The following is a 24,697-nucleotide window of genomic DNA, read 5'->3' on the forward strand; positions in this document are numbered from 1 at the left end:
TGTGTGTGTCTGCTTTATTGATAAAATAGTGCAACCTGATGTGTGCATGGGTCAGTTCTGTTAATGGCAGCCTGTGGCCCTTGGCAGAAAGTGGGCGCTGTGTAAACATTATGGCCAGTTTTTCTGTGAGGCAGGCTTGGTCTCGCTAGTAGTGCCTGTATTGGCACTTATATTTATATGTCAGTACAAAGGGAAAATGGGATTTCATGCTCAAATTTTCATGTTTTTGCAGAAAAGTATGTAGGTAGTCATTTTAAGTGATCCTTGTATTAAAGTGTGATGGAAAGGGGTGGGGCTACGTGAAAAAAGCTTGCTAATAACTTTTGGAAGGCATTGGACACTGCTTTATGGATTGGTGTGGAAGCTCAGAGTCCATCAGTCTAGACATGAGCTATAGTTTTCGTTGCTAATGTTCAGAGTGGCTGAGGATGTAGATCTTGAAGTGGCCCCATTTGGTCATGAATCCAGCCCCTCCTTTACCGAGCTTTTTAAGAACTTGGAACTCCCAGGTTGTCTTTTTGAATCATCTCCTGATGAAAAGCAGTCTCACTAATATTTCTAATCCTAGTATTTCAAGTGCTTCCTAATTTGTCTCACTTATTCAAGGAACCAATTATTTCTCAATAGCCTCAACTTTTCTACCTCACATACCCTTTTGGGGAATGAATCAGTCTGGAGGTGGAAATGGAGGGGAGTTTCCAGCTTCGTGGAACTTAATTCAGAATGACTTTGAATCTTCTTTCACAGCAGCATGCGCAGCCCTCTTGCATGAATATTTATTTAAAAGAATTAAAAAGAAAAAAAAAAGAGAAAATGTTACAGAATTAGGAGAGAGATTTAGAGCATTTAAATCACGTTTGTTAAGAGAAGAAATCTATGCAAAGAGATTCACTTCTCCCTGTCTTTTGCAGACCAAAATGTGATTGGGAAGAGGTGGGAGAATGAATAGTTCAGTACCATACCATCTTAAATTCCTCAGCTACATAACTATGAATTTTGGAGAACTGCATAAACAATGAGTTTGGCAAGCAATGACTTCTCTCTCCATAGTGCTTAATCTTCAGGAGGAAGTGAACAAAAGGAAAGGGGTGTCTCAATATCACTTTGAATGAAGTGATAAAATGTGCAAGATAACACAGGACTGTATCACCAAATTGCATCTGGTACACAATATCAGGTCTGGCTGGGGAGATGTCCTCAGTGTTGGAGATGTAGCGAGTTATGATCTAAAAAATTAACTGTGATACATGTCAGAGCCCTGACTATCTTGGTTAAACACTGCTGAATTTATCAGAGGGAATCACAGATAGCACTGCAACTACGTGGGAAAGTTTTAATCACCCAGACACACAGAACTACAGCCATAAGGCAGTGCCTTCCTGCTGCCAGGTGAAATTCACCACTGGAGTTTGAGCCCAGGCTCTCAGTACAGCACAGGGCAGCTAAAGCAGGTTGTGTGTGTGTTTTGGTTTTGTTTTTTCCAGTGTCCAGCTGGGTAGGAAGCTCCCAAAGAAATCCAGTGGGACTTGCTGAGAGGAAGGCAAACCTGGATTCATGTTCTTCCTGAAATTTAGACATCTTCTTCCAGGCAGGCATCCATCTTGCCCTGGAAATCTGTGTGGGAAGCCATTTTGTGCAGTCATACAAAGAAATTAAGTGAAAATTTATGCACACACACAGAGTAAGGCAATTCATCTCCTCTTTCCCCGTCACAGTAGGTCAGTGAGCTGGGACACTGAGAGCCCTCAATCCTTCTGAAAGACGCTTGGTCCCTGTGTCTCAGGGGGTGCCTGTGCTACAAGGTTTGGAGCTTCACTCCCCCTCCACCTGCCCGGCTCAGCTTCACTAGCACAGAGTCTTGGGAGTTGTATTCTCCTTTATTTCTAACAAGTGCTCCGACCCCTGGTCTTCATTATTTATTTATTTATTTATTTATTTATTTATTTTTTTTTTTTTTTAATTTTTTTTCTGTGCCTCAGAAATTTAGGTGCGTAGGGACTTCAGGGTTGTGTTCAGGTGAGAATATTGCACTTGAAGTTGGAGATCCTGCTGCTGGACCGTACATTTCTACGACAATAGTTTCATGATGCAGCATGTCCAAACTCAGATGCAACTCTAGCTCCTTCACGTTTTCTTTCTTCAGGAACTGAGGCATGGAGATGATGAGAAAAGGTGGGCTGGTGACTGCCCCACATGGCATTTTGATATAAATCAGCAGACACTGACAACTGTCGCCTGGTCCTCAGCAGCAGTCCTGGTCCTGAAATTTAGATGTAAGTGTAGTTGTCAGGGTGTGAACAACCTCTCCTCTTATCAGCGTTGACTCAAGACTGAACCTCTTGGGTAAAATTCAGCTTTTCTTAGCAAGATGTGAACATTATATTTAACAAGGAAAAAAAGCTCTTTCTGCTCCCACATGAACCCTTGGTAGAATCACCATTTAGCTGTATGAGGTGAGAGAGCACACTGGGGCCAATTTCTCAGCTTGGCTCACTGACATCTGAAGAGCACGACGGCTGTGGTTCCAGTGCTATGACTGCGATACTCAGCGCTCCAATTTATTTTGTGCCCATCACATTGGCATTTGAGCCCCCTGTGGCATGAAGCTGGAGACACACCTACTACATTCTTCTTTTCACCCAGAGGAGAAAGAATTGAGGAAGCTTCCATAATCGCAATTACTTCTACAGGCCTGTCATAGTGAGGAATGAAATAGTGTATGTTGCTGTGCTGTAAAGGAACACTTCGTGTTTCATGTTTAACACAAGTCTCGTTACAGTAACTGCTCTTAGAAATCCCTGCCGCCCTGACTGATCCGTTGTATTACACATTCATAGTAAAGCAATCCCTGCCCCAGAGAGCTTGCAATTAAACGTAAAGCTGACAGACAAAGCATTATCCCCAGAGAGTTGACAGTGTATTCAGGCACAGGTCATTAAAGTGTTTCATTGCCTAACTACCACCAAGGGCTATAACAAAGTCAGAAGCTGAATCCAGATTGAGTCCTGTTCCCATGACTTAACCACAAATACGCCTTTCATCTCTCTGCCTTTTGAATGCTCTTCTGAGAACATCAGGTTCCACAAACACATCATGTGTCCTTTGCTGGACAAGCCACCTGCCAGAAGCTCTCCCAGGCAGGCAGAACTCCATCAAACAGATAAACTGAAATGTTAGTGAAGTTGGATTTTTTTTTTTTTATTATTTTTTTATTTTTTTTAGGCACTAAACCCTTGAGATTGGGAATATTTAAAGGCAATTTATGGAAGTTTCTTCTTCAATATGTTAATGAACTGAAGAATCGAAATCACTTAACTTCATTTACAAATCATGAATATGTATCAGTGCCTTTAAATGAAAGGACGACTAAAACAGATATAGTGTTTGTTCAATTCATTAGAAGGAAGACAATTTATCAGGAGTTTTTTTTTTTTTTCTACTCTTAAACTAAAGCTATATGCAAATATAGGGAAATCAAGACCTTGTGCTAATTCTACTGCATGATGAATATTTTTATAATCCTAATTAGAACCAGTCATTTAGTTCAGCAATTTCCCCCAATCTAGCCAATTTGAAATTAAAATAGATGCCTTGATTACAAAACTCATTAGCAAAGAAGCACCCTTTTTGCTAACCAGTTCATTTGGAATGCACAAACTGAATGAAGTGAGGAGCACTTGTGTTGTCAATTGCCATAAGTGAAGTGAGCCTTAATTGTTAGCATTGTGAAGTATTTGTATTGCTGCATGTTTCATTGCAGTATAATATATCATTCATTAAATGTAACAAAAGCAGTTTTTAAATGATTTAATTAAGTGTTGTTGGTGCACCAGGTAATTTTTATGAAGTCAAATGTCACTATTGTTTGCGTTTGAAGTATTGATGGGCATTACTGTTGGAAAGAAGACTTATGACTCTGCATTTATCATTCTGATTATGGTAAGCCTGGCAGTTTTAATAGGAGACAAGAAATTAAATTATGCAGCATTGGCTCCACTTCAGAAATGCCCAATGAATTTTGTCCTAGCAAAATAGTGAACTTTGGGCTTGTGATGATTTGTGGTGGCAAAAAGAAAGTAACTGCTTCTGAAACTTGATTTAGCTAGAACAGACTTTCCTATTGCTTTTTATTTATGTTATAGATACTTCATGAACAGGTTTTACTTTGAGGAGGAAAATATAGAGATAAATGGAGTGAGACATTCAATGCTTAAATGTACTCTGCTGCTGAAGAAACCTGGTTTATTGTATAAGAGAGCAAAGATCCAGTGTTTTATTCCTGGGCCATGCTAAATCATGGCTGTACATTGATTTTTATCTGGAGCCTAAGTGTGGCAAAGGGTGGTTATAAATATAGAAAATAGAAATAAATATGAGGTAATGGAGAAGGTAGAAGAATAAGAACACCGGAGGACATGATTTATTTTTACCTCGCTGTAGAGATCTGAAATGTAGCAATGTACACCTGAACTGGATGCCTAGGCTGTGATAGTAGTTGGTGGTTTACTGGATGATGTTGATTGACTTCTGGGACTAAATGTAGGTAACTGTTGTAGAATGAGGTACCTTGGGCTAAAGTGGGCTTACTAGGGTTCAACTGTCTGTCAAGGAAGTTACTCACATAGCTGAGATGTAAATATTTGCCATATAGATACCCGAGATTAAGGGCTGTGAAACCAGCCCTGATGTCTGGGTTTGTGGAAAATGGGTTACATGGGGATATGCTTCCAATGTGATCAAAGCAACAAGTAGTATTAAGTTTCCCTGTTTCTGCTATCACACCTGTGACCTATATTGATCTGCTGCCCTGGAGGGTGCAAAGTAAAGGTTCCTTTGTTCTATGTTGGGATTCTTCTGTGTAGATGTGAGTTACCTGCTAGGCTGCTTCAGCAAAGTGAGATGAATCCAGGAGGGTTTTCCTAACCTACCTTTTTACCTTTTCTTTATTTTTTTCCTTTTTTTTTTTTTTTTTTTTTTCCTCTTTAATTTTTCTTTGCCTTCTGCATTGCATTTCAAAACTCCTTCTCAGTTTTTTCGTGGTCTGATGGCACCATGAGTTCTCCCCTGTAATCTGTTGAGCAGAATTACAAGTGGTATTAATTTTGGCTGCAGAAAAAAGCACAATTCGGCTGTTGACTCCACTCAACTGTCTGCTGATGTTGACCATGGAAAACTTCAGTCTAGTGTCATTTTCCATCACTGAACTGATTCGACCTGGTGTTTGATTTTAGAAATGTCATTGACTTTTCCAGGCCAAGGAACAACAGGATTAATTTTACCAAAAATACTACAGATGAAGTAATAGAAAGGAGCATGTGACAATGAATATATACTTACATGAATTGTCATCAGAAGTTCACTTTGAATAGCACTACCTATAAAATATAGAATTTAGTAGGAAAAAAAAGGTAACCCTGACCTCAGAGCAGCAGCAAAATGCTTTAGCCTGAACCTACCTTTAAGATGTTGCGTAAGTGCTTTTTTGGATTAAGGCCAGTAAGTGTGAGGACCTTTCCAAATTAGGGTGTAAAGTGGTTCTACAGACAGGCTTTCACTATTACAAAGAGCCTGCAAAGACATACGAGTAATGTGGGCACAAGGGCTTTTAGTGCAGGGATTTTAAGTAGTTTCACTGTCTTGGATTTTGCTATTATCTCATGTTTCTGTAACAGTTTAGGACATTAAAGCCGTAGCCTGGGGGTAGATGTGTCTGCCAGCGACTGAACGTATGACCGTAGGCATGTAGAACTGAATACAGAGGGACGCCGTCTACTTCCCTCTGACCACGAGTGCTTTCTGCAAGGTGGCAGTTGAAAAGCTGTTATCTTTTGTTAACCGTGAAGGGTCGCGTGCTTCCCAGTAGGATCAAGGACCCAGCAGCTCCCATTACGGTTAGTGATTCAGATGGCTGAGAACTGTTGGAAATCTGCCCAACAGGGACTGTGCTTTCTGTCTGGGTAATGGGGGCGTTAATTAGTATTTGCACATTGCCCTGACAATGCAAGGCCTCCCTCTTTGGAAGTGTTGCACATGAAGATGGCAGCGGGCCACTTAATGAGACAGTAACTTTCATCCTTATCATCAGAGATGGGTGGCTGGGATGGGATGGGATAGACCAGTGCCCTTGAGACAGCCAGCTGGATGGATGATGCTTAGGGCAGAAGGTGCTGTCCTTGCCCACCACTCCTGCACCCACACATGCCTATTTGCTGCATCGTCAGCGACCAAGAGCTGGGGCAGTCTGTTGGGGTGTATTTCTGCGTTCCAGAGCAGGAACTTGCAGCCAGGAGTGGGAATAGCAGGCTGCCCCTTGCTCTCGCTTCTGTCTCTAACAGGAAGGTGTTTCAGCTTCCTGGTAGCAAAAGCTGAACCCTTGGCATGTTTGCATAACCTGGAAACCATGTTAGTACTTGTGAAAAGGGCTAGGTGAACTGTGCAGGGATGGGAGCCTTTAGGAGGTGTGCAGTCCTGAGCCCAGTGCAGAGCCTTGGCTGTAGCTGGCAGTGCTGAGGACCAAAGCCCTTGCCACTGTGTTATTTCTAGCTGCTACCATACCCGTGCTTTCAGTTGCAGTGGATTTGGCCATCAGATCCTACAAGCTGGCCTTAGACCACACAGAGGTCTCTATTTCATTTGAGGGTCTATTGATATGGTGGTAGTTTCTTCTTAGTGCTTTCCTGCTGGGCACATTTAACACAACACTCTTACTGTATCTTATCCATACCAGTATCTTCTCCAAGGCTTTTTTTATACAGCTGAGAGGTGCATGTCTGAGAGCCAACAACAGAGAAACTCCAGGAAAGGTTTGCAGGCAGCTGACATTTCATCTCCACCACTCTACTGTGAAGCACAACTGGATTTAGTAGACCTCAGGATGCCATGGGGACTGTTGTACCATGCAGTCCTTAGTAACTCTCTTCAGGCCGTAACCATCTGGTTTACACAGGTGTTAGTGTGGTCCTGTCCTGGTCGTGTTACCTACAACTGTCAGGAGTATTTAAATGGCTCAGAAGTCACAGCTTTATTGTTGCCAATACAGAGGCAGAGGGGACAAGGCAGTGAGAGAGGCTGGAGGGAAACTGAGGCACAGAAAGTTGAAGTTGAAGGAGTTGTGCAAGGTTAGCTGCTAATCAGAGGCAGAGCTGCAAAGTTACCCAGACCTCTGAACTCATATTCTGTTTTCCTTTCCACTGCCATTCGTGGTCCTGCAGAAACGTTATAGGTGTTCCTCTTCTTGCAACCTCACTTCTGCCCAGGCTTCAGACAGCTGGGGTAAGAGCTCAGCGTGGAAATTTCATGCTGGCAGATGCTGTAATTGCAAATGGACCACAGGGCAGCGAGGGCACTTTGTTTATGTTGTAGCACAGCGGTATGCTCAAAAGCTCACACATTTCGTTTCAAATAATGTAGTAGCTATTGTATGAAGCAGATTTCTGTAATACTGGAAGGTGGTACGTGGCCCTAGTTTTGTTTCAGATTGCCCTTTGCAAATAGGTTTCTCTGTTTCTCTTCTCTCCTTTGTGAATCACTCCAAACCGTCCCTGCCTCCAGTGCTTGTTTCAGCAGGTAAATGGACCATGTCCTGATCTAATAGCACACCTGAGCTGGTTTACAAAAGACGTGTGCAGCCACATATGTAGCAGCTGAAATTGAAAGTGGGTCCACCGATTTTATCAGGGAAATGCTGATTTACATCACTGGAGGATTTGGCCTGAAAACTTTTATGGTATTCTGCTCCCTCGGGAAAACAAGATAAATGTAGTTTACTCTTTCCAGTGTACAGTATTTTTTCCCCCAAAACTGCCTGCTGAGAGATACAGAGTCCCTGGTGGGCTCATCCGCCTGTGTGTAAGCTATTGCTTGTGCAAAGGTGACTGTTTGTTTCCATTGCTCAGGCTTGATATATGAAAATTCACTTCTGCTGTGTTTTTTTTTTTTTTCTCTCCTTCTGATAGGATCTGCATGTAACCAATGTTATTCTAGAGAATAAACTTGCTGGAGGCACAGCCTGAAGCCTTTTGACCCTCAGTAGGCAGGGATGTTTCTAAAGCTCAGTGGTAACGTAGTGTGGGTTTCAGCTTTTCATGCTCATTGCCTCAGTAGTAAAAAAGGAGGCCAATGCATGGATTTTCTGGTCTAACACCTCAGGAATACCAATCCCAGCATCTTAAATAATGAATTAGTCTTTTCAAAGTCATGAATTTGACAGAAAAAAAAAAAAGACTGAGAAGGTGTTTGAGTAATTTCAGTTGTTCTTTCATATTTCTCCTGATGCTTCTGTGACTGAGGACAGGTTGGGAATTGTGTTTTTCAAATGCCTCCTCGCTAGAACTCTGTCTTTAAAGAAAACACAACAACAAAAGCAAGCAAGCAAAAAAGGCCAAGATTTTCATAATCTGATTCCAGCGCTGTTCTGCTGTGGTCCATTTACCCTTCTGACAGAGATCTTTATTCATCATGGCAAATACTTTCTGTCTTCAGTTGCATTTGGTCTGTATTTGAACCTGGTTTTCCATGGAGGTTGCATGGGACAAGACTGGAGGGCTGGTGTGCATGTGGTAGAAGCCCCACAACAGTTGTGTGGCAGTTACAAAATGTTCTTCCAGTATAATAAAATTCTTTGGGTTTGTGTTCAATTGATTTTTATAGGACCATGGGTGGCTGTAAAATGAAAGTTAGGGCATGATGCAGTAATATTTTGGTACTTCGGAAGTGCTGTAGGTATGATAAAAGGAGGAGCTGAGGGACCGAAATGAGGGATGATATTTTTGAGAAAGGGATGACTGGAAAAAAACAACAAACACAACCAAAACAACAAACTCAAATCTTTATAGAAAGTCCTGGGGATTCTTTAGAGCAAAGGAAGAAAGCCTGATTCTTCCCACAGTCGCCTACCTTGGGCAGCTCATTTCTGCCAGAGGCTCAGTAATCACAAACCATCTGAATTTGGTAGCATTTTATACTTGCAGTGTTCGAGAGATAACAGCACATCCAAATAACATGTTAGCAGAATACACTGTACCCAAGGGGACTTTCCTGCCATATAATAGCAGCACGATAGTGAAATCAAAAGTTTTGCTGCCAAATCAAGACTCTAGTTTTGTCCTCGTGCAGACACAGCTCTTGCTTCAGGCCAGTTGCTTTCCTCAGATCGTGGTGCAAGTCCACGAGTGTTATGCACGCAGCCCCAGCAGCAGCGATGTGACAAACCTGAGAGAGGTTCTGTTGCAAAATTGAGTCTGATGTTCCCTATCGAGATGACTCGTGTTTTTCTTTGGTGACAGCATGGAGAAGGCTGCTTTATTTTTCTCCACAGTCTTCCTTTATCCTAAGAATTGTGCTGTGCCATCACTGTGAGCGTTGGTTTCCTTCAGGAATTAATGTTGTTTTGTATCGATTGACTTGTAGGCTATTGTTGGCTTGGATCAGGTTTGCTTATTGTGTCCCCATGCCTCCATTCTGCAAGGTGGATTGAAGGTACCTAGAGTTTGAATTAAATCAGTAAGTAGCTTAAATATAGCTACTGCATAATATAGAGAGAGAGCTGGAGAGAGAGGTTAGGTAAGAACATCCTTTTTGTTGCATGATTTGCCTTTGCAGACTCACTTATTTTAAAGGTATAATTTTCCACCGTTTGATTGCAGGAACTGGATGATAGATGAATCAGAGATGACAGTGTAAATGGTGTATGCCCGATAGCCCTGGGGGATCCCTGAAACATGCAAGTTTCTCATTTGGTGATTTTTCTGGCAGTGATGCCTCAGTGCCGTGACAGTTTCTGCTACAACTGTCAAGCTAAATTGTTCCTGATGGTGGCTGGCATTTACAATGATGCTGTTCATTTGGGTTCCTCCTGTAAACATCTGTATGCTGCCCTTCATGCTGGGGCACGGGTGGTGGTGTCAGTCTCCCCTGTGTGTCTGGATCAGGATGAACGGAAGCACCATGGAGCACAGGGAGGACACTGTCACTTGTCTCCCATGAAGCCACTCGTTCAGGGTATAGGAAAGGATATTCTCCTGCAGCTTTCCAGATTTGAAACCCCTTCCTACACGTGATCTCAGGCTTGGCTGTATGTGTCTAGAGAGAGGTGCTTTTGAAAGCAGGCTCTGCTTTTACCTTCCGTAGCTGTCTGCTGGCAATGCATGGCTTGCCAGGGGATCTAGCCACTGAGAAATATCATTAGCTAGAGCTGAACTGAATTCCTCCCCAGGATTTTTAGTGTTACAGTAAGAGCAGCACTGGAGAATCTCTTCCAGCTAGCAGAATACCTGGCAGAGACCAGAGCTGACTGGGGAGAAGGAGGGTGACGTTGAGAGGAACTGAGTTTCTTTATTATGTGATATGTTCAAGCTCCTAGACGCAAGTTTGCTTTGGCACTTGAGGCATTCAGTGAATGAAGGCTTATGGGCCATTTCATATTAAAGTTTAGTTCTCTTGATTTATTGTAGGAGTGGATATGACAAGTGTGAGGTAATGAAGATGGCCTGGAGGAAGGAATTGTAGAAGATGGTACAAGAGCTAGGACGTTTGAGTAGGAGACAGTATTTGCTGGCATAAAGCGGCTGCACCTTCAATACTACCAGAAGCTGAAGCTTTCTACTTTGTTTTTATAATCTTTTTAATTTATAGAAGTTATTTCAGTCATAGTTATCCTACAGGGAACATCTGTGTTCACTTTTGGGGAGCACAAGACTACTACTGACTGTGGTGGGCCTTGCTCTGTGATGGTTTGTTCCAGTGCCTGGCCTTGGTTCCAGGCAGCGTAGAGCATTCAGGCTGTGTGTGGGGGAACAGAATTGTCCAGAAAGAGATTCTTCCCAGTGCAGGACCTGCACACCTCCTAAGCAGTGCCATTCATCCATTGCAGCTTCCCAGAAACCTTTCTGGATTGCATCTGGGGCATATCCATGACCCAAAGGTAGCCTGGTGTGCTGTGGCAGCCTGGAGATGCCTGCTGCAAGGCCCAGCAGGAGTACAGCCAGAGTGAATGCAGTGAGATGCCAGGTGCACCATCCTTCCTGCCTGGTGGATCTGACGGACAGAGAGGAGAGTAGGGCTCTTTTGCCCTTTTGCAGACTGTGTTGCTGTTAGAAGAAGCAGTAAAGTGGAAAGGAAATTAATAAAAATTAGTATTTGCAATCCCAGGAATTCTATCTAGCTCTGTTTTGTAAGGATTAGAAGTGTCTGTCTCTGCCTTCTCACCCGTGCCGGCCTGTTCTTTGTACTCACCTCTTCATTTTACATCTTTCTGTGAGTCATCCAGTATAAATCCCTTCAAAGCTTCCCATTAGTTTGGTGTTATCCCATTATCATACAGGTAGGCAGCAGTTCTGTGCTTCCTTTTCACAATCCCTGGAGAACTTCTGTACATTCAACTCGGGGAATCTATCTCCTCAGGTCACCTCTTTATTATCTCTCTGTGACTTCCCTCCAAGTTGTCTGGCACCCGTGTTTGCGATGCATTTCTCGGTGTATGCATCTCTGCATCAGCCCGAGTGAAACCCACTCCAAGGAGAGCAGGGAGTGCTCAGCTGTTGCAGACACGTACCGGGGCTGACGTGCTAATGGCACTGAGCAGAGCAAACCCCTCGAGCTTCACAGCTTTGGTTATCGCGTGTGCTTGCAGGGAGGCTGCAGCAGTGTCTGGCCTCGGAGAAAGGTGGGATCAGAGCAGGATTAACTGGAGCTCCCGAGTGGGAGCAGCTTTGCTTGCTGTTCTGTGGGATTGCTGCCAAGGGGACGATGGCCTCAGCTAGGGGAAGGGGGTGTTTTTAAACTCATTTCCATTATGTGTGCTGGGTAGTGTCAGGTGCATTTCAGCTCAGTGTCTGCAGGGTGGTGGGTTGCATAACTTGACAGCTGTCTTGAGTGAGCTCCCTGGCCTGTGAAAAAGCTGATGAATGCAAAACCGAAGCTGACTTGGGTGGCAGGGTGTGTGTGTTAAATTACGTGCAGTTTAACCTGGAGCAAAATGCATTGCTTTAATTTTGCCAAAATGACACTTTCTGATTGAGCCCAGATTAATATTTCTTTCTTTCAAGCCATGTGATTTTTTTTTACATGAACAACAGTTACATCTCAATAAAATTCCATTCTGAATGCAAATTTGAACCCCTTTTCTTTAATGCCCACATCTAAACTTTCAGAAATGTTGTTTCTTTCACTTAAAGAAGTAACTCAGCAAAATCTTATGAATTTGGTTTTGGTGGTGGGAAATCCATTTCACTAATCTGAGGAAATGAAATAACCAATCCCCCACCCACACACACACACACAAAAATCCACACCTGTCTAACCAACCTTTCCATTAAACCTTGATCCCCATAATATGGAGGTTATCCTACAGACAGTGCCACAGGGGTTGTAAAGGAAGGAGAAGAGGAAGAACCAAGCATATGATTATAGTTTTATGTCCCACTCTGGCTAATGTCTGAGCCTCAACTGCTTTACCCATTGTAGTATTATGTTCAATAAACATGAAAGATGGGTCTGTAATAGCAACAAATGTACCCATACGCTTGCAGTTTAATTAAAGGCATATATCACACAATAAAGCACATTCAAATGAAAAATCTTCCCATTAGACATGTGGTTCCCATTTATTTCCCCTTATTGTTAAACTTTTGGAGTACAAGCAGTGAACGAGCACAAAGAGGGGCTTCTGAAGAGGTGCACTGTGGATTCCCCAGGAACAAGCAAGATGTTCCTGCTGGGACAGGAGAGCACAGAGCTCCCTGGTGCATGGTGGAGCTGCACGGCCCTGTTGGATGCACCCATGCAGCTGGTGGATCTAGTTAGCACAGACCTCACACCAAAAACTGCCTGATTATTTTTTTTTTTAAGCTGAGAAGAAGCTGGGCTTCAAAGGGACAAGGCTGGCTTGGAGGGAGAAAAGTCAGCAGCCATTAGAGCTGATTTAAGCTTTTGTCACTGTAAAAGATCTGATCCTGAAGCAGCAGCTAAAGAAGAGAAGAGAAGCCTGCAACTATCCTCAGCTGAGCCTATTGGATGCCAGTGGAAGAAACACTAGTAAAGGTATCCCCTGGTGCACCTTGTAGACCCTGGTAGCAGGAGGCAGCTCTGCCACCTCCACCCCATTCTGGTCTCTTCACAGTCCCAGTTATCATCCCCCCTTCCCCTGCGTCCCTGACCCTTCCTCTGTCTAGTCTCACTCTCTGCTCTGCATCACTGGTGTGGGAAATTATGTCCCCATGCTCCACACATTGCTCACCCCATCTGTTATGTCTCTCTCCATTCACAGATGCTGGAGGGCTTTTATTTAGTTATTTATTTTAGTTTCTTTTTCTTTTTCTTTTTTTTTTTTTTTTTTCTTTTCATTCCCCCTTGTATATCTTTAGCTTTCACTAAGGTTTATTAACTAAACTTTAATCACAAAGAGATTGGTGGCAAAAAGTTGTTCAACTTTAGCCCTCCCTCACCCAGACTCTAGAACTAATTTTTCAGTGGTTAAAATGGCAGGAAGTAAAGAATAAAAAACGCAGTCAAAGCCAGCTTTCTTTCAAAATGCCATTTCTGTTTATAGTACCTTCTGCAAATTGTTGAAACTAAATTATTTAGAAATGATCGAAATGTGCTTTGACCAAAACAAACACATTTTTTCACCCTTAAAGAGAAAAAATCTGAATGTAATGCTTTTCATCTTGGTTCTGTAAAAGTCTGGCATTTCAGGGGGCAGGAGAGAAAGTAGGGCAAAGGGAGCCTGTTTTTCACTCAGGATTGAAACACGCTTTAATGTCTAGTGCTGCTCATTTATGTCACTGCTCCTGTTGCAGCTGTATCTGGGTTCCTTGTTCTACTACAAACCAGTCATGCAGTGGAAAAGGAGAAGATATGCTGTGATCTCAGCAAAAATGGCAATTTTTTGGCTGAGTATACTGGATACCAATTAGGCTTAAGAGAAATTGAAATGTGAAGGTTTTTGATGGACATTTTTTTTGCCAGCGTAATCCACTTTCTGCTTTTTCTTGGTAGTGAAGTGGAGAAGCAAAGCTCTTGCTTTGAGCATTTGGTTTAAGCAAACTCAACTGCTGTGAGTGGACAGATCAGGTTGAAAGCTTTTTTTTTTTTTTTTTTTCTTTTAACTATAAAACCATGAAATGTGACATTGGTGCCTTATCTGGTTGCTTTATAAACCAAGTCTGGACTGAGCTATACAATTACAATGTGAAATTAAATATTTTCAAAGTTTTGGAGGTTTGCACAGAAGATCCCTGACTTTTTTTTCTTATAATGGTGGAGTGTAGTCTGAGTTTTTGCCTGAAGACCTGCTTTTGTCAGCCAGCATGTAAAATATTTTAGTAATAAATTTTAAAATTTTAAAGCATAAATAAAACTTCCTATCTTCTGATTTTTTTTTTTTGCCCGTATGTGACAGATGATAGAAATACGTTTAGTATTTTATTTCTGTCTAGCCCAGTTTCTCACCAGAATGATCTGTTTCTAGTGTGCCTTCTACTGTACAACATCTGTAGCAAAATGAGCAGCTTTTAGTGGATCTTGGGCACGCAGCACTCTGTGGATGTTCTTTTTCCATGCCTGAGACAATCTGGCTGTACTGTGCTAGAGAGGAGCCTTGGGCTGTAATGAGATCTCTTCATGCCAGCCCTTAATCACCTGGAAAAGAAATCAAAGCATAGAGACAAACTGGTCCATTTGTTTTCATTACAATTACTAGTTTAAACAACTCTGTGTAAACTAAGTCCATAAATATGATGCTGGTAGACTTGCTCTTAAACTCAGCTCCACCAGCTGTTACATGAATCTTTGTGCTCAGGAAGCAGGATTTATTTTTTCAGTTCCTTAGGGTGGAGCTGTCAAGGATGCCTTACCAGAATTATGATTTCTAGCAGCTTGTGGCAAGAGCCCTCCCTTACCTTCTTTGAAGGTCCAGAAGAACTTCCAAGCTTTAGATCTCGATTCTTTTGCAGCCCAAAAAAAGCAATGTGTCAGGTATTTCCCTGGGAGGTGGTGGAAGGAACAATTAGAGATGGTATTGTTATTCTTGAACTGGTTATCAGCTTGAATGTCACACTAGCCTTTGTGTCTCGTTATGGTTATTGTTTGACACACCAGAAGGACCTAACAAAAAAACTCAGTCCGAGGGGAATGGTGAAATAGAGGAATCAGATGCCCCAAGTCTTTCCTTGAATGCAGCCTTTCCTACTGTGAGTAATAAAACCCCTTCTTTGGCAAGGGTTGCTCCTGTCTTCGGTCACTCAGCTGATACATAATTTAGATCTGTGTTGTGCTGCTCCCAGAAAAGGAGGGATGAAATATGGGTGGGGAAGGTAAGGTGGAAGCTGAAATGGGACATGTTTCTATTGCACCATGCAGTGTCTTTAATGCTACACCAAATCTATGCTGCTTTTTTTTTTTTTTTTTCTTATGCAATTCTTTCTGTTTGTCGTCTTTCTTTTGGTGCTCTGCTCTGGTGAGGCTTCTCACCCAGCTCTGCTCCCAAAGGCACAGCACATCAGTGTCTGAGTGCAACTGCTGGCTGCACAGTTGTTACGGGGTGTTTCTGCAAGGAGACTTAGCATGCAGGGCTGTGAGAAGAAGGAAAACAACAATTCCACAACGTCTCAAATAGAAAAATAAATAAGGGAAAATGGACCGTATGTTGTGGGTACTGGTTGGAAATGTTTGGACCACTCTTCACTATTTGGGAGTTCAGAAACCCAACTTGAATTCTTTAGGAATTCAATGACTGTTTTGGGACTAGTTCTGTTTAATATCTTTATCAGTGATATTGATGAGGTGACTGAGTGCACCCTCAGTAAGTTAGCAGATGACACTAAGTTGGGTGGAAGTACTGATCTTCTTGAGAGTACCAAGACTCTGCAAAGGGATCTGGACAGTCTAGATTGATGGCCTATGCCCAATCCGTCATGATGTTCAGCAAGGCTAATACCTGCACTTGGGTCTTAACAACCCCATGCAGTCTTACAGGCTTGGGGAAGAATGGCTGGAAAGCTGCTAGGCAGAAAAGGACCTGGGAGTGCTGTTTGACAGCTGGCTGAAAGTGAGATGGCAGCATGCCCAGGTGGCCGAGAAGGCCAACGGCATCCTGGCTTGTATCAGAAATTGTCTGGGCAGCAGGATCAGAGATGTGATTGTCCCTCTGTACTCAGCTCTGGTGAGACCACACTTGAGTACTGTGTTCAGTTTTGGGTACCTTGCTACAAGGGCTCGAATATATGTAAAGAAGGGCAACAAAGCTGGTGATGAGACTAGAAAGCAAGACATGTGAGTGGCAGCTGAAGAAACTGGGGCTAGTTAGTCTGCAGAAAAGGAGGCTGAGGGGAGACCTCATCACTCTCTACAGCTGCCAGAAGGGAGGTTACAGAGAGGAGGGTGTTGGTCTCTTTTCTCAGGTGACAAATGATACAATGCAAGGCAGTGACATCAAGTTGTATTAGGAGAGGTTTAGATTGCACATCAGGAAGAATTTGTTCGTAGAAAGAGTGGTTAGGTCTTGGAACAGGCTGCCCTAAGAGGTGGTGGACTCCCCACCTCTTTAAGAGACCCCCCACCTATTTAAGAGATGTGTGGATGTGGTGCTTAGGGACAGGGTTTCCTGGTGGCATTGTAGTGTTAGGTGGATGGTTGGACTTGATTTTGAAGGTCTTTCACAATCTAAACAATTCTGTGATTCTGTTTGCATGAATGAGGAGTTATAGGGTCTCAGGGATTTGGCTGGAACTGGAGGAAAAAGTCACCACATTCCAGTGGTGAAGCAATGAAACAGAAAAGAACATTTTGGTTGAGTAGCGATAGGTGTTATTTTGGAGACAAATGAAAAAAAACAAAACAACAAACAACAAGTAACAGTAAGAAATGCAATTATTTTTTGTATCTTTTCAATTGCTTGTAGCAGTTATCTACAACAGTACAGACTCCTTTATTTATTTATTTTTTGTTAAGTAAGGGCAACTGTATTAGTCCCTTCCTATGTCCAATTTTAGGTGTGAAAAAAGATCTTTCTTTGCAGTGAAAGAAGTGGGAGACATCCATCTATCCTCTATAGAATACTGTTCCAAGATATTTTGAATTTTCTCTTGCAGTACCGAAGTGCGCAGTCTGTCTTAAGAAGAAGCTTGATGTCATCTAAAATATTTTCACTGCGGTTTGAGTTTATTGTATACAGCTATCTTGCTCCACATGGTGGGTCATCTCTGTTAGTTTTCAGATGTGACTTCTCTGTTCTGTATTCTGAAGGCTGAAAAGTATTGTGAGTTTTTCCTGTGGAAAGCTCATTCTCCTTCTAGGAATAAACTTTTTGACGTATTAATGATAGCGCCTTCTTCCCCTTTTGTAACTTCATCCGTAACACAAATTGTAGATAGAAAACACATCTTGCAATTTTCTGAGTGGTTTACAACTTTTTCTCAGTTTCTGTGCCTCTAAATTTTTTTCAGTGATTGTGGTCTTTTCCCAAGTGAGAGAATTTAAGACCCTGCAACAGACTTGCTTTTCTGAGATATACTCTTTACAGATTGCTTGCATGCAGTCCAATTTCCTACAGAAACGTTGACCTGATTTTATTTTTCTTCTGTCCCAGTTTGATTTTTTGGCAGGAGCCCTCCACACATTCTGTAGATATTTCCCACCAGCTCTGGCTGAGAAGGTGTTACTTTGCTTTTGTGCTGTGCTGGGATCAGAGCCATCTCTTCGTGTAAGCAATCCAAGCTACTGCTTGGGGTCCTGATCTTCTGACAACATGGCAGGCCTGGCTATTCTGCCCCTCCTCTTCCCTCATGTGTCAGCTGTCGCCCAGTAATTACCCCCAGGCTGACCCTCGCCCTGCTGGATTAATATGAACGCATCTTTCCATCATCAGCTGGATGTATTGTCTAGGGGGAAGTGTAATTTTGTGTAGTAAATGAATTATTCCTGTAAGTGCACAGAGTCCAGCTGTTCTTGCTCGCTTTATCTGCCACCATCATTTGCAAGCTCCAAATGCACTCAGGGTTGGCTGGCAGACAGGAAACTATGGAGATTCTTCCCAGATGTTTGCTTGGGCTAATAGTCTTGACTTCCTAGGAACAAAGCATCTGATTTTATTTGGATACGGGCTCTTTATATATGTTCCTCAGGCTGTAATTCTTCTTCTGTGTTTGGGCAGGAAAGCGTATCAATACCAAAGTTCTCCTGATTTTTTTTTTTAGTCCGTTGTATAGATGGAGAAGCAGTGGACATGACATCTTCAGGGTTGGTATTGCTGCAGTGAAGTGTACACAGCCTACCATATGCTGGTCCTCCTCTGACTCCAACTGAGTCTTCAGTCTTTTCCTGCCTCCCCCATGAGGAGCAGGCAAGTGAATGTGGGAATAGGGAGTCTACTGTGAAAGCTGCAGTGGGGGTGCCTCCTTCTGCACCAGTCACTGTGGACTTCTTAGTGTCTGTAGAGAAATGGAGACTTCGAAGGCATAAGTAACAATTTTAGAAGTGTATTTTAGTATGGGAATTGAGCTTTAGAAGTGTCTGTTTCTTGCCTGTCTAAAAATGAACCTTGGTGACGGGCTTCTTGTTGACAAGGACATGGATGACTAACACCGGGGGCTGAATCTACTCCTGTTGTTCCCAGGCTTTTCTTCAATTGCTCACTCTTTTCCCTTCTCTCCATGAGCAGAGTTCAAGATGGGCAGTTTTCCACATCGCTCCAGTTTTGAGAAACTGGACTTGAGCAAAATCTTTTTTCTTTTCTATCTAGCTCTCACTGAGAAAATAAACAAAACACCCCAAACAAATGATCCCAGCCCCAAACGAGATCATCCAAACAAGCCATGCGTCATCCTGAGAGCTTGTACTGGAGAACCAAAAGAGCATGGAGATATTTTTTACATGCAGCTCTGTGTGCATGTGCATACATCCTAGTTGGTCTGACAGTTTCTGGCATGTTGTACATGTTACTGGCCTGAAATGTGATATCATGGATAAAGCGCCCTTTAAAGGGTTTTGCTGCTTATCTCAGAAAAAAAAAACACTGTGTTAAATAAAATGTTGCAAGTGTTACTGGAGTTTGAAGAAGGAGTCTGCCTGCGATATGTAATATCCTTATGATTCAGTGTTGTGCTGAGCAAGACAAGCATGAGTTAAGGTTCTGGCCTGTGGTGAAATAAAGTTGTATATCACTTGGGCTGCCAAGGTCTTTCCTCGTACAGTCTGTCTGTGCTTGGTAAAACACAGGACTGTGTTGGTGGATGTGATATGTCTGGTGCTACAGTCCTTGAGTGTAGAACATTGTCATGCTGTTTGAATAAACATTTGCTATTTACCTTCCTGGTAGATGGCCCTTTTTTTTTTTTTTTTAACATTAGGTCTAACTAGGCTCCAGTGCACAAATAGATTTTCCCCAGTGCTCAGCACCCCTTCCCAAAGGCTGTGCCTGTATTGCTGAGTTGAGGTGACCTCATAGCCAGGTGCAAAAACAGACCAGGTCTTTGATCCTGCTCTTGGGTCCTGCTAGAGTGGCCAGGATGACATGTTTAAGGTAGTATTTTTGGTACTTCATCATGCGTGAGAGCACATTAAGAGGTATATTTATTTGTCATGCAGTGCTGACCCCTTCACCTTTATAAATCCCACCTTTCCTGTTGCAATGTCATAAGACTTTCTGCAGGCAAACAGAAATTCTAGGGTTATACCTAATATAAAAACCCAAAACAACAACAGAAAAATGTAGTCTGCTGCAAGGGTAAATGAAATTAATAAGCCTCACTCAGATGTGTGGGCTCTGTGGGGAGTTTGAGCATCTTGCATTTTGTTCCCAGAGCACCTCAGCTTTCAGGATGCTTCTGGCAGCAGTCTGTTCAAACAGGTTTAGGGGTTCCTGGGGTTTGGCTGAGTGCTGTGGTGGGTTTTACTGAGGTGCCTCTGTGGTAGATGTAGGATGCTGAGTTTATTTTTGTGTTGACTGTTTTGTCACCCTTGTAACAAGCCAGGACTTCATCCTTTGGTTTTGGGTTCTGCTTCTGATTTGCTCCTTAGTCAAGACCTCCGCATGCCACTCTTCAGCTGTGTCAAGACATAAGAACTAGGTTTCACTGAGGACTGGGCCATACAAACATTATGACCTGTAATGGACTTAATTTTCCATTCATCAGAGCAGGTCAAATAACAGAAGGTGGCTGCTGCAAAAAGGGCATGCACTCATGGTACATCCTCATGGTGCACTGCAATCCATCTGTCTTGTGAGCTGATATGTTGGAATGCTCTGGGAGGTGGAAATGCCAAACATTATTTGTCACTAAATAGCCAGGCCAGAGCTTTAAAAACGGAAAATCTTGGCACCATACAAACCTCATTTCCTTCCATCACTTGGTATTCAGCCTCAGGTCAAATTAATCTCTGTTGAAATCTGCTGTACTTGCTGCTGAATTTGTTGTCTCATCTAAAAAATATCTCCTCTCCCATGAAGGGAAAGCACATATATATAACAAATTTTAATGCACACCAGAAAAGTCTTCATTGTGTCTTTTGTTTAGTAATTGAATGTTAACTTTTACATCTGAAAATAGTACTATGCAGGTGAACTGGGCCAGGTAGACCTTTCAGGATTTGTTGTCATACAGCCTTAAGACTCGTCTGGTTAAAATTCAAAGTGGATGCCTGGAGTAAATAGGTGAATAAATAAATGTAAGTTCCTTGAATAGTGTAAGGGTACATAGAACGTTTGCTCCTTTAAGGGTCTCTGGTAAAAGACATTTTCCAAGACCACAAACAGATAGTGAGTGAGGGAGACAAACCTGATCAGGAAAGAGATGGACGTGGGAATGTTGATTTGAGCGAGGTTGTCTGAGGGAGTATTTCTGGATCATGACAATAAGAAATAAGGAAGGAGGAACAATAAGTAAAATGCTGAGACACAGACCTGACAAAGAAAAATGGAGATGATGACGAGAAACACACCTCCCTGTCACACTAATGGGTGGGTATCAAACTACAGACACCACATGGGGTGTGTGTGTGTATTTGCTAACAAACTTCAGGCTGGACCAGCTCATGAGTGGGTGACCCATGAGGTGTGTAAGGGGCCCGGGATCTGGGAGAGGTCCTGGACAGACAGATGGGCCATGCCAGGTACTTGAAAGATCCACAAATGTGTGTGTGCTTGTGAACCTAGAGTGCTGTGTGCATGCCTGCACCAGCCAACTTCTCTCACTAACATCCAGAAAGGAGAAAGGGGTCTCAGCTGCCTGTGTGTGCGTTTTACATGAGCCCAGTGTGTGTATGTGCTGTTGGAGGCAGCCCTTGAGTGGGGCAGCCTTTGTGATCGGTCACGTCAATGCCCTGCCTGTGTGTGTCCATGTGTCTCTGGGATATTTGCTCAGTTTTCCTACAGGTTGGACCTGGAAAGGGGAAAGTGGCAGCCACGTCCCCTGGCCTGGGCAGGGAGCCCTGATCCCCAAGCACTGGTCTGGGCCACAGCAGCCAGCAGGAGCAGTCCTGGGCTGGAGCTGCTGGCAAGGCAGCTACACTCTTCTCTGCTTACCTCACTTAACAAATAGCATCTCCTTATCTCTCCATCTGAAATCACCTAAAGGCTGCAAGTTCAGTTTAATCCTTCTACCATCAGTCAGGCTGAGATTTAACAGAAAGAAGGTGGAAAAAATACTCAGTAGCTGGTCTCTGGTTTTTAACTTGATAGAGAGAACGATGTTCCCTGAATGAGACACGGTGGGAGAGATGAGTAGCTAGAAAGAGATTGTACTTCATGCCGCTGAGCTATCTGTAGCTACCGCTGTTATGGAGCTGCAAAAGAAAAAGAAATGCTAGGGGCAAAGGATAAAAGAGAATCTAAGGAAATGGATATAGTTTGCTAATCCTTTGCTCTCGTGGTGAGAATGGTTAATCTGCTGCAGAATACAATAAGGATACTAGTCCCACTCACTTGTGAACAGGAGTTACTGAGGCCAAGATGCCTGGAGCCCAAGATTTGTACAGCACGGTGGATCAGTCTGCAAATTGTACATCCAGTCAGGAAAGAATAGACGAGTAGTTTCATGTGACCCATATGACAAAGTCTATGCAGAAGTCCCCATATGTGTAAAACCATGTCAGATGACTCGAGGAATGTTCCTGGCAGGCACTGGGCTAATACTAAGGCAGAGCTGTAGCACTAAAATTTTGACTCCTGGACTGTGGATTTTCAGTCATTGTCTTAAGAACAGTGTTAAACAGGATGTCTCCTCAGAAAGCAGTTATCTGAATATTTATGCCAAATTTGTAAGCCCATTTGTGAATTTGGATAAAGATTTTTCTCTTCCTAGTTCTAATAATAATAGTAGCAGCAGTAGTACTGATAACAATACAGTGCTTTATTTTATATCTAAAGATAATTCTTTCTGGGGCAGAGGTTTCTCTACTGGCTTTTTTGGTAGGCTATCACTGTGATAGGTGACCAGAAAAGCAGAGGCAGTCCAGATAATGTAGTTTTATAGTGCTGTAGATTATCTTATCTAGTGACAGTGCCAAAGAAATAAGGCCAGATAGGAATATTCAGATCATGTCTGATCTCCTAAAGAACACAGGGCAGAAAATCTTTCCTAATAATTCTTACCATAAGCCCAGTGATGTTGGCTGAAGTGAAATCTGCATAAGTGGAGCCCATTTTGATGCCTGCTCCTATCTCTTCTTCCTGATGTGCTTTATTCATTGTCGGCTTGAGCTGTTAGTGGCAGAAATTGGCTTTCCCATTGACAGAAATGCAGAGAACTGATTCTTTTGTCTATACACAATCAGTCATATTAGATACGTACATGGTAGGGTCTGAACTTCAGTTTTTGAGTTTCCTCTTGCTACGTATACAATGCAGTGGTTTAGCTCTGTAGTTGCGTGCAAACACAGTCAGAATTAATCAGCTGCCTCGGGGTGCAGACACTGCTCAAACAGCCCTTCTCCATCTCCTTTGGCAAATTGTTCTGTGGTCTTGCTCTGATGCGTCTGCTGGATATTTGTTGTCAAAGATACTGACCATTCAGGAAACTTTAATATTCAGTGCAAACACACAGAGTTTATCATCCCAGCCACGCTTAGCCATCCATCATAGCTGTGCCATAGTACACATCACTAGGTAGTGAAACCTTCTAATCTGAACATGGACCTGTTTCCAATTTGTAAATCCAATTACTACAAATCAAATGCACAACCTTTACACAGATGCTAAAATTTTCCCATTTAGGACCTGAAGTTTGTACATTACAAAAATGTAAGGTTCTTGGCTCTGTTATCTACCTCCTTAGTCTACAATCAACCCTTGTTTTATTAACCCAGAATTTGTTTCAGATGGAATTTATTTGAAACCCCCTTGAAAATACTGCCTACTATTTCTTTCTCTGTGATCTAGTTGTAAAGCAGAGTAGCTGTTTCTGAAGGTGTGATTCATTTCTGAAAAAACAAACTTTCTCAAAGTTGTAGGAAAAGAACTTACACATGCTCTGATTATGAGTGAGTCAATTGTGGTGATTAACTGAATGGAGGACAAGGTTTGTAGTATTCAGCAGAGAACATGTCAAGTGAACCTGTGTCTGAGTATAGAATTGTGTGGAAATTTGGCTGCTGCACCATTTTCTAGCCAGAATACACAAAACAATGATTAGATTGAAAATATGGCTTTCAAGATCTACTTCACTATCTTGAATGTTTAACTACTGAGCAGATTGATTTCTGACTTACCTGAAAATTTAGACCTTATTCGGAAAATGGAAGCTGTAAATTAGGTTCAATTTCATGTTCTTTCCTATACTGGAGAGAGATGCAACCCCATGCCATAGAAACAGATCACAGCATGACCTTGAGTACAGAGTCACTATCTACCACATCATAGCCAAGTTAACTAATCTAATTTGCCTTTCATTCTAACTAATGTTAGGAATTTACCTGCCATCAATCACCTGCTTCCCATTGAACTGAAAAAGTCAGGGGGATTGCCAGCTTTGTCATATGGCAGACAAAGTGAATGTGTTGACAGCTGCAATGAGAAAGCACAAAAATGTTTGAAGAAGTTTAGGAAGAGCCAACCTGCTTTCGAGTCTCAGTTCAGTCTGGGTTAAATATGAGGGGAGGAGATTACCTTATTAGCCATCCCTGGCAGTGAGGTTGATAGATAACTATGCAGTACAATCCTTTCCTATTCTTTAATCTGAACTGATTTTAATCCTTTATGGAGCAGCAGCCCTTCCTCTTCTTGCTCAGAGTTTATACTACTTCTCTCTGTCTTTCAGCTGTACAGCTCCATGGACTTTGGAAGAAAATGGCAACTCATGCACGAGCGGGTCACTCCAAACAGGTTTTACTGGTGAGTTTTGCTCTCTGGCTTTGCTTGCTTTGGGTAGATCATGGAAGGGAGAAGGGTATCTAACTTTTTTCTTTTTTTTCTTTTTTTCTGAACACTAAGTATGCCCATGTTTTTAATGTTATACATGTATGCTCAGTCTGTATCTTGCAGTGTTATAGTTGAATGGCTCCATGTTTGTACCTCTTTCTTAGTCCAGTAACAGATGCTGTCTTCTACAGATGAGCACAGGTCTTGGTAATTGAAGAACTTCTGCTTTTTTTATTACTATTATTTTATATGGCTGCTTATGCTAACACAGAAAAACTGCCCCAGTGCTTCACTGGCAAAGTTATAATCATTAGACCTTCTCTTTTTCAACGCTTCTGAGAGCTACTT

The 24,697-nt window shown here is 42.4% G+C and overlaps 1 protein-coding gene across 1 annotated transcript in view; it reads left to right on the top strand.

Annotated features, from left to right (window-relative positions):
• Positions 1-24,697, top strand: part of SORCS3 (sortilin related VPS10 domain containing receptor 3) — a gene marked incomplete at both ends in the record, with an annotated part of 273,965 nt that overhangs the window by 146,640 nt on the left and 102,628 nt on the right. Inside the window, one exon of the mRNA XM_084290216.1 lies at positions 24,249-24,322. Coding sequence (XP_084146342.1) covers positions 24,249-24,322 — 74 coding nt within the window. The remainder of the gene's footprint in view (positions 1-24,248; positions 24,323-24,697) is intronic.

This window comes from Netta rufina (assembly GCF_964035555.1).
Source record: "Netta rufina genome assembly, chromosome: 7".
NCBI classification, from domain to species: domain Eukaryota; kingdom Metazoa; phylum Chordata; class Aves; order Anseriformes; family Anatidae; genus Netta; species Netta rufina.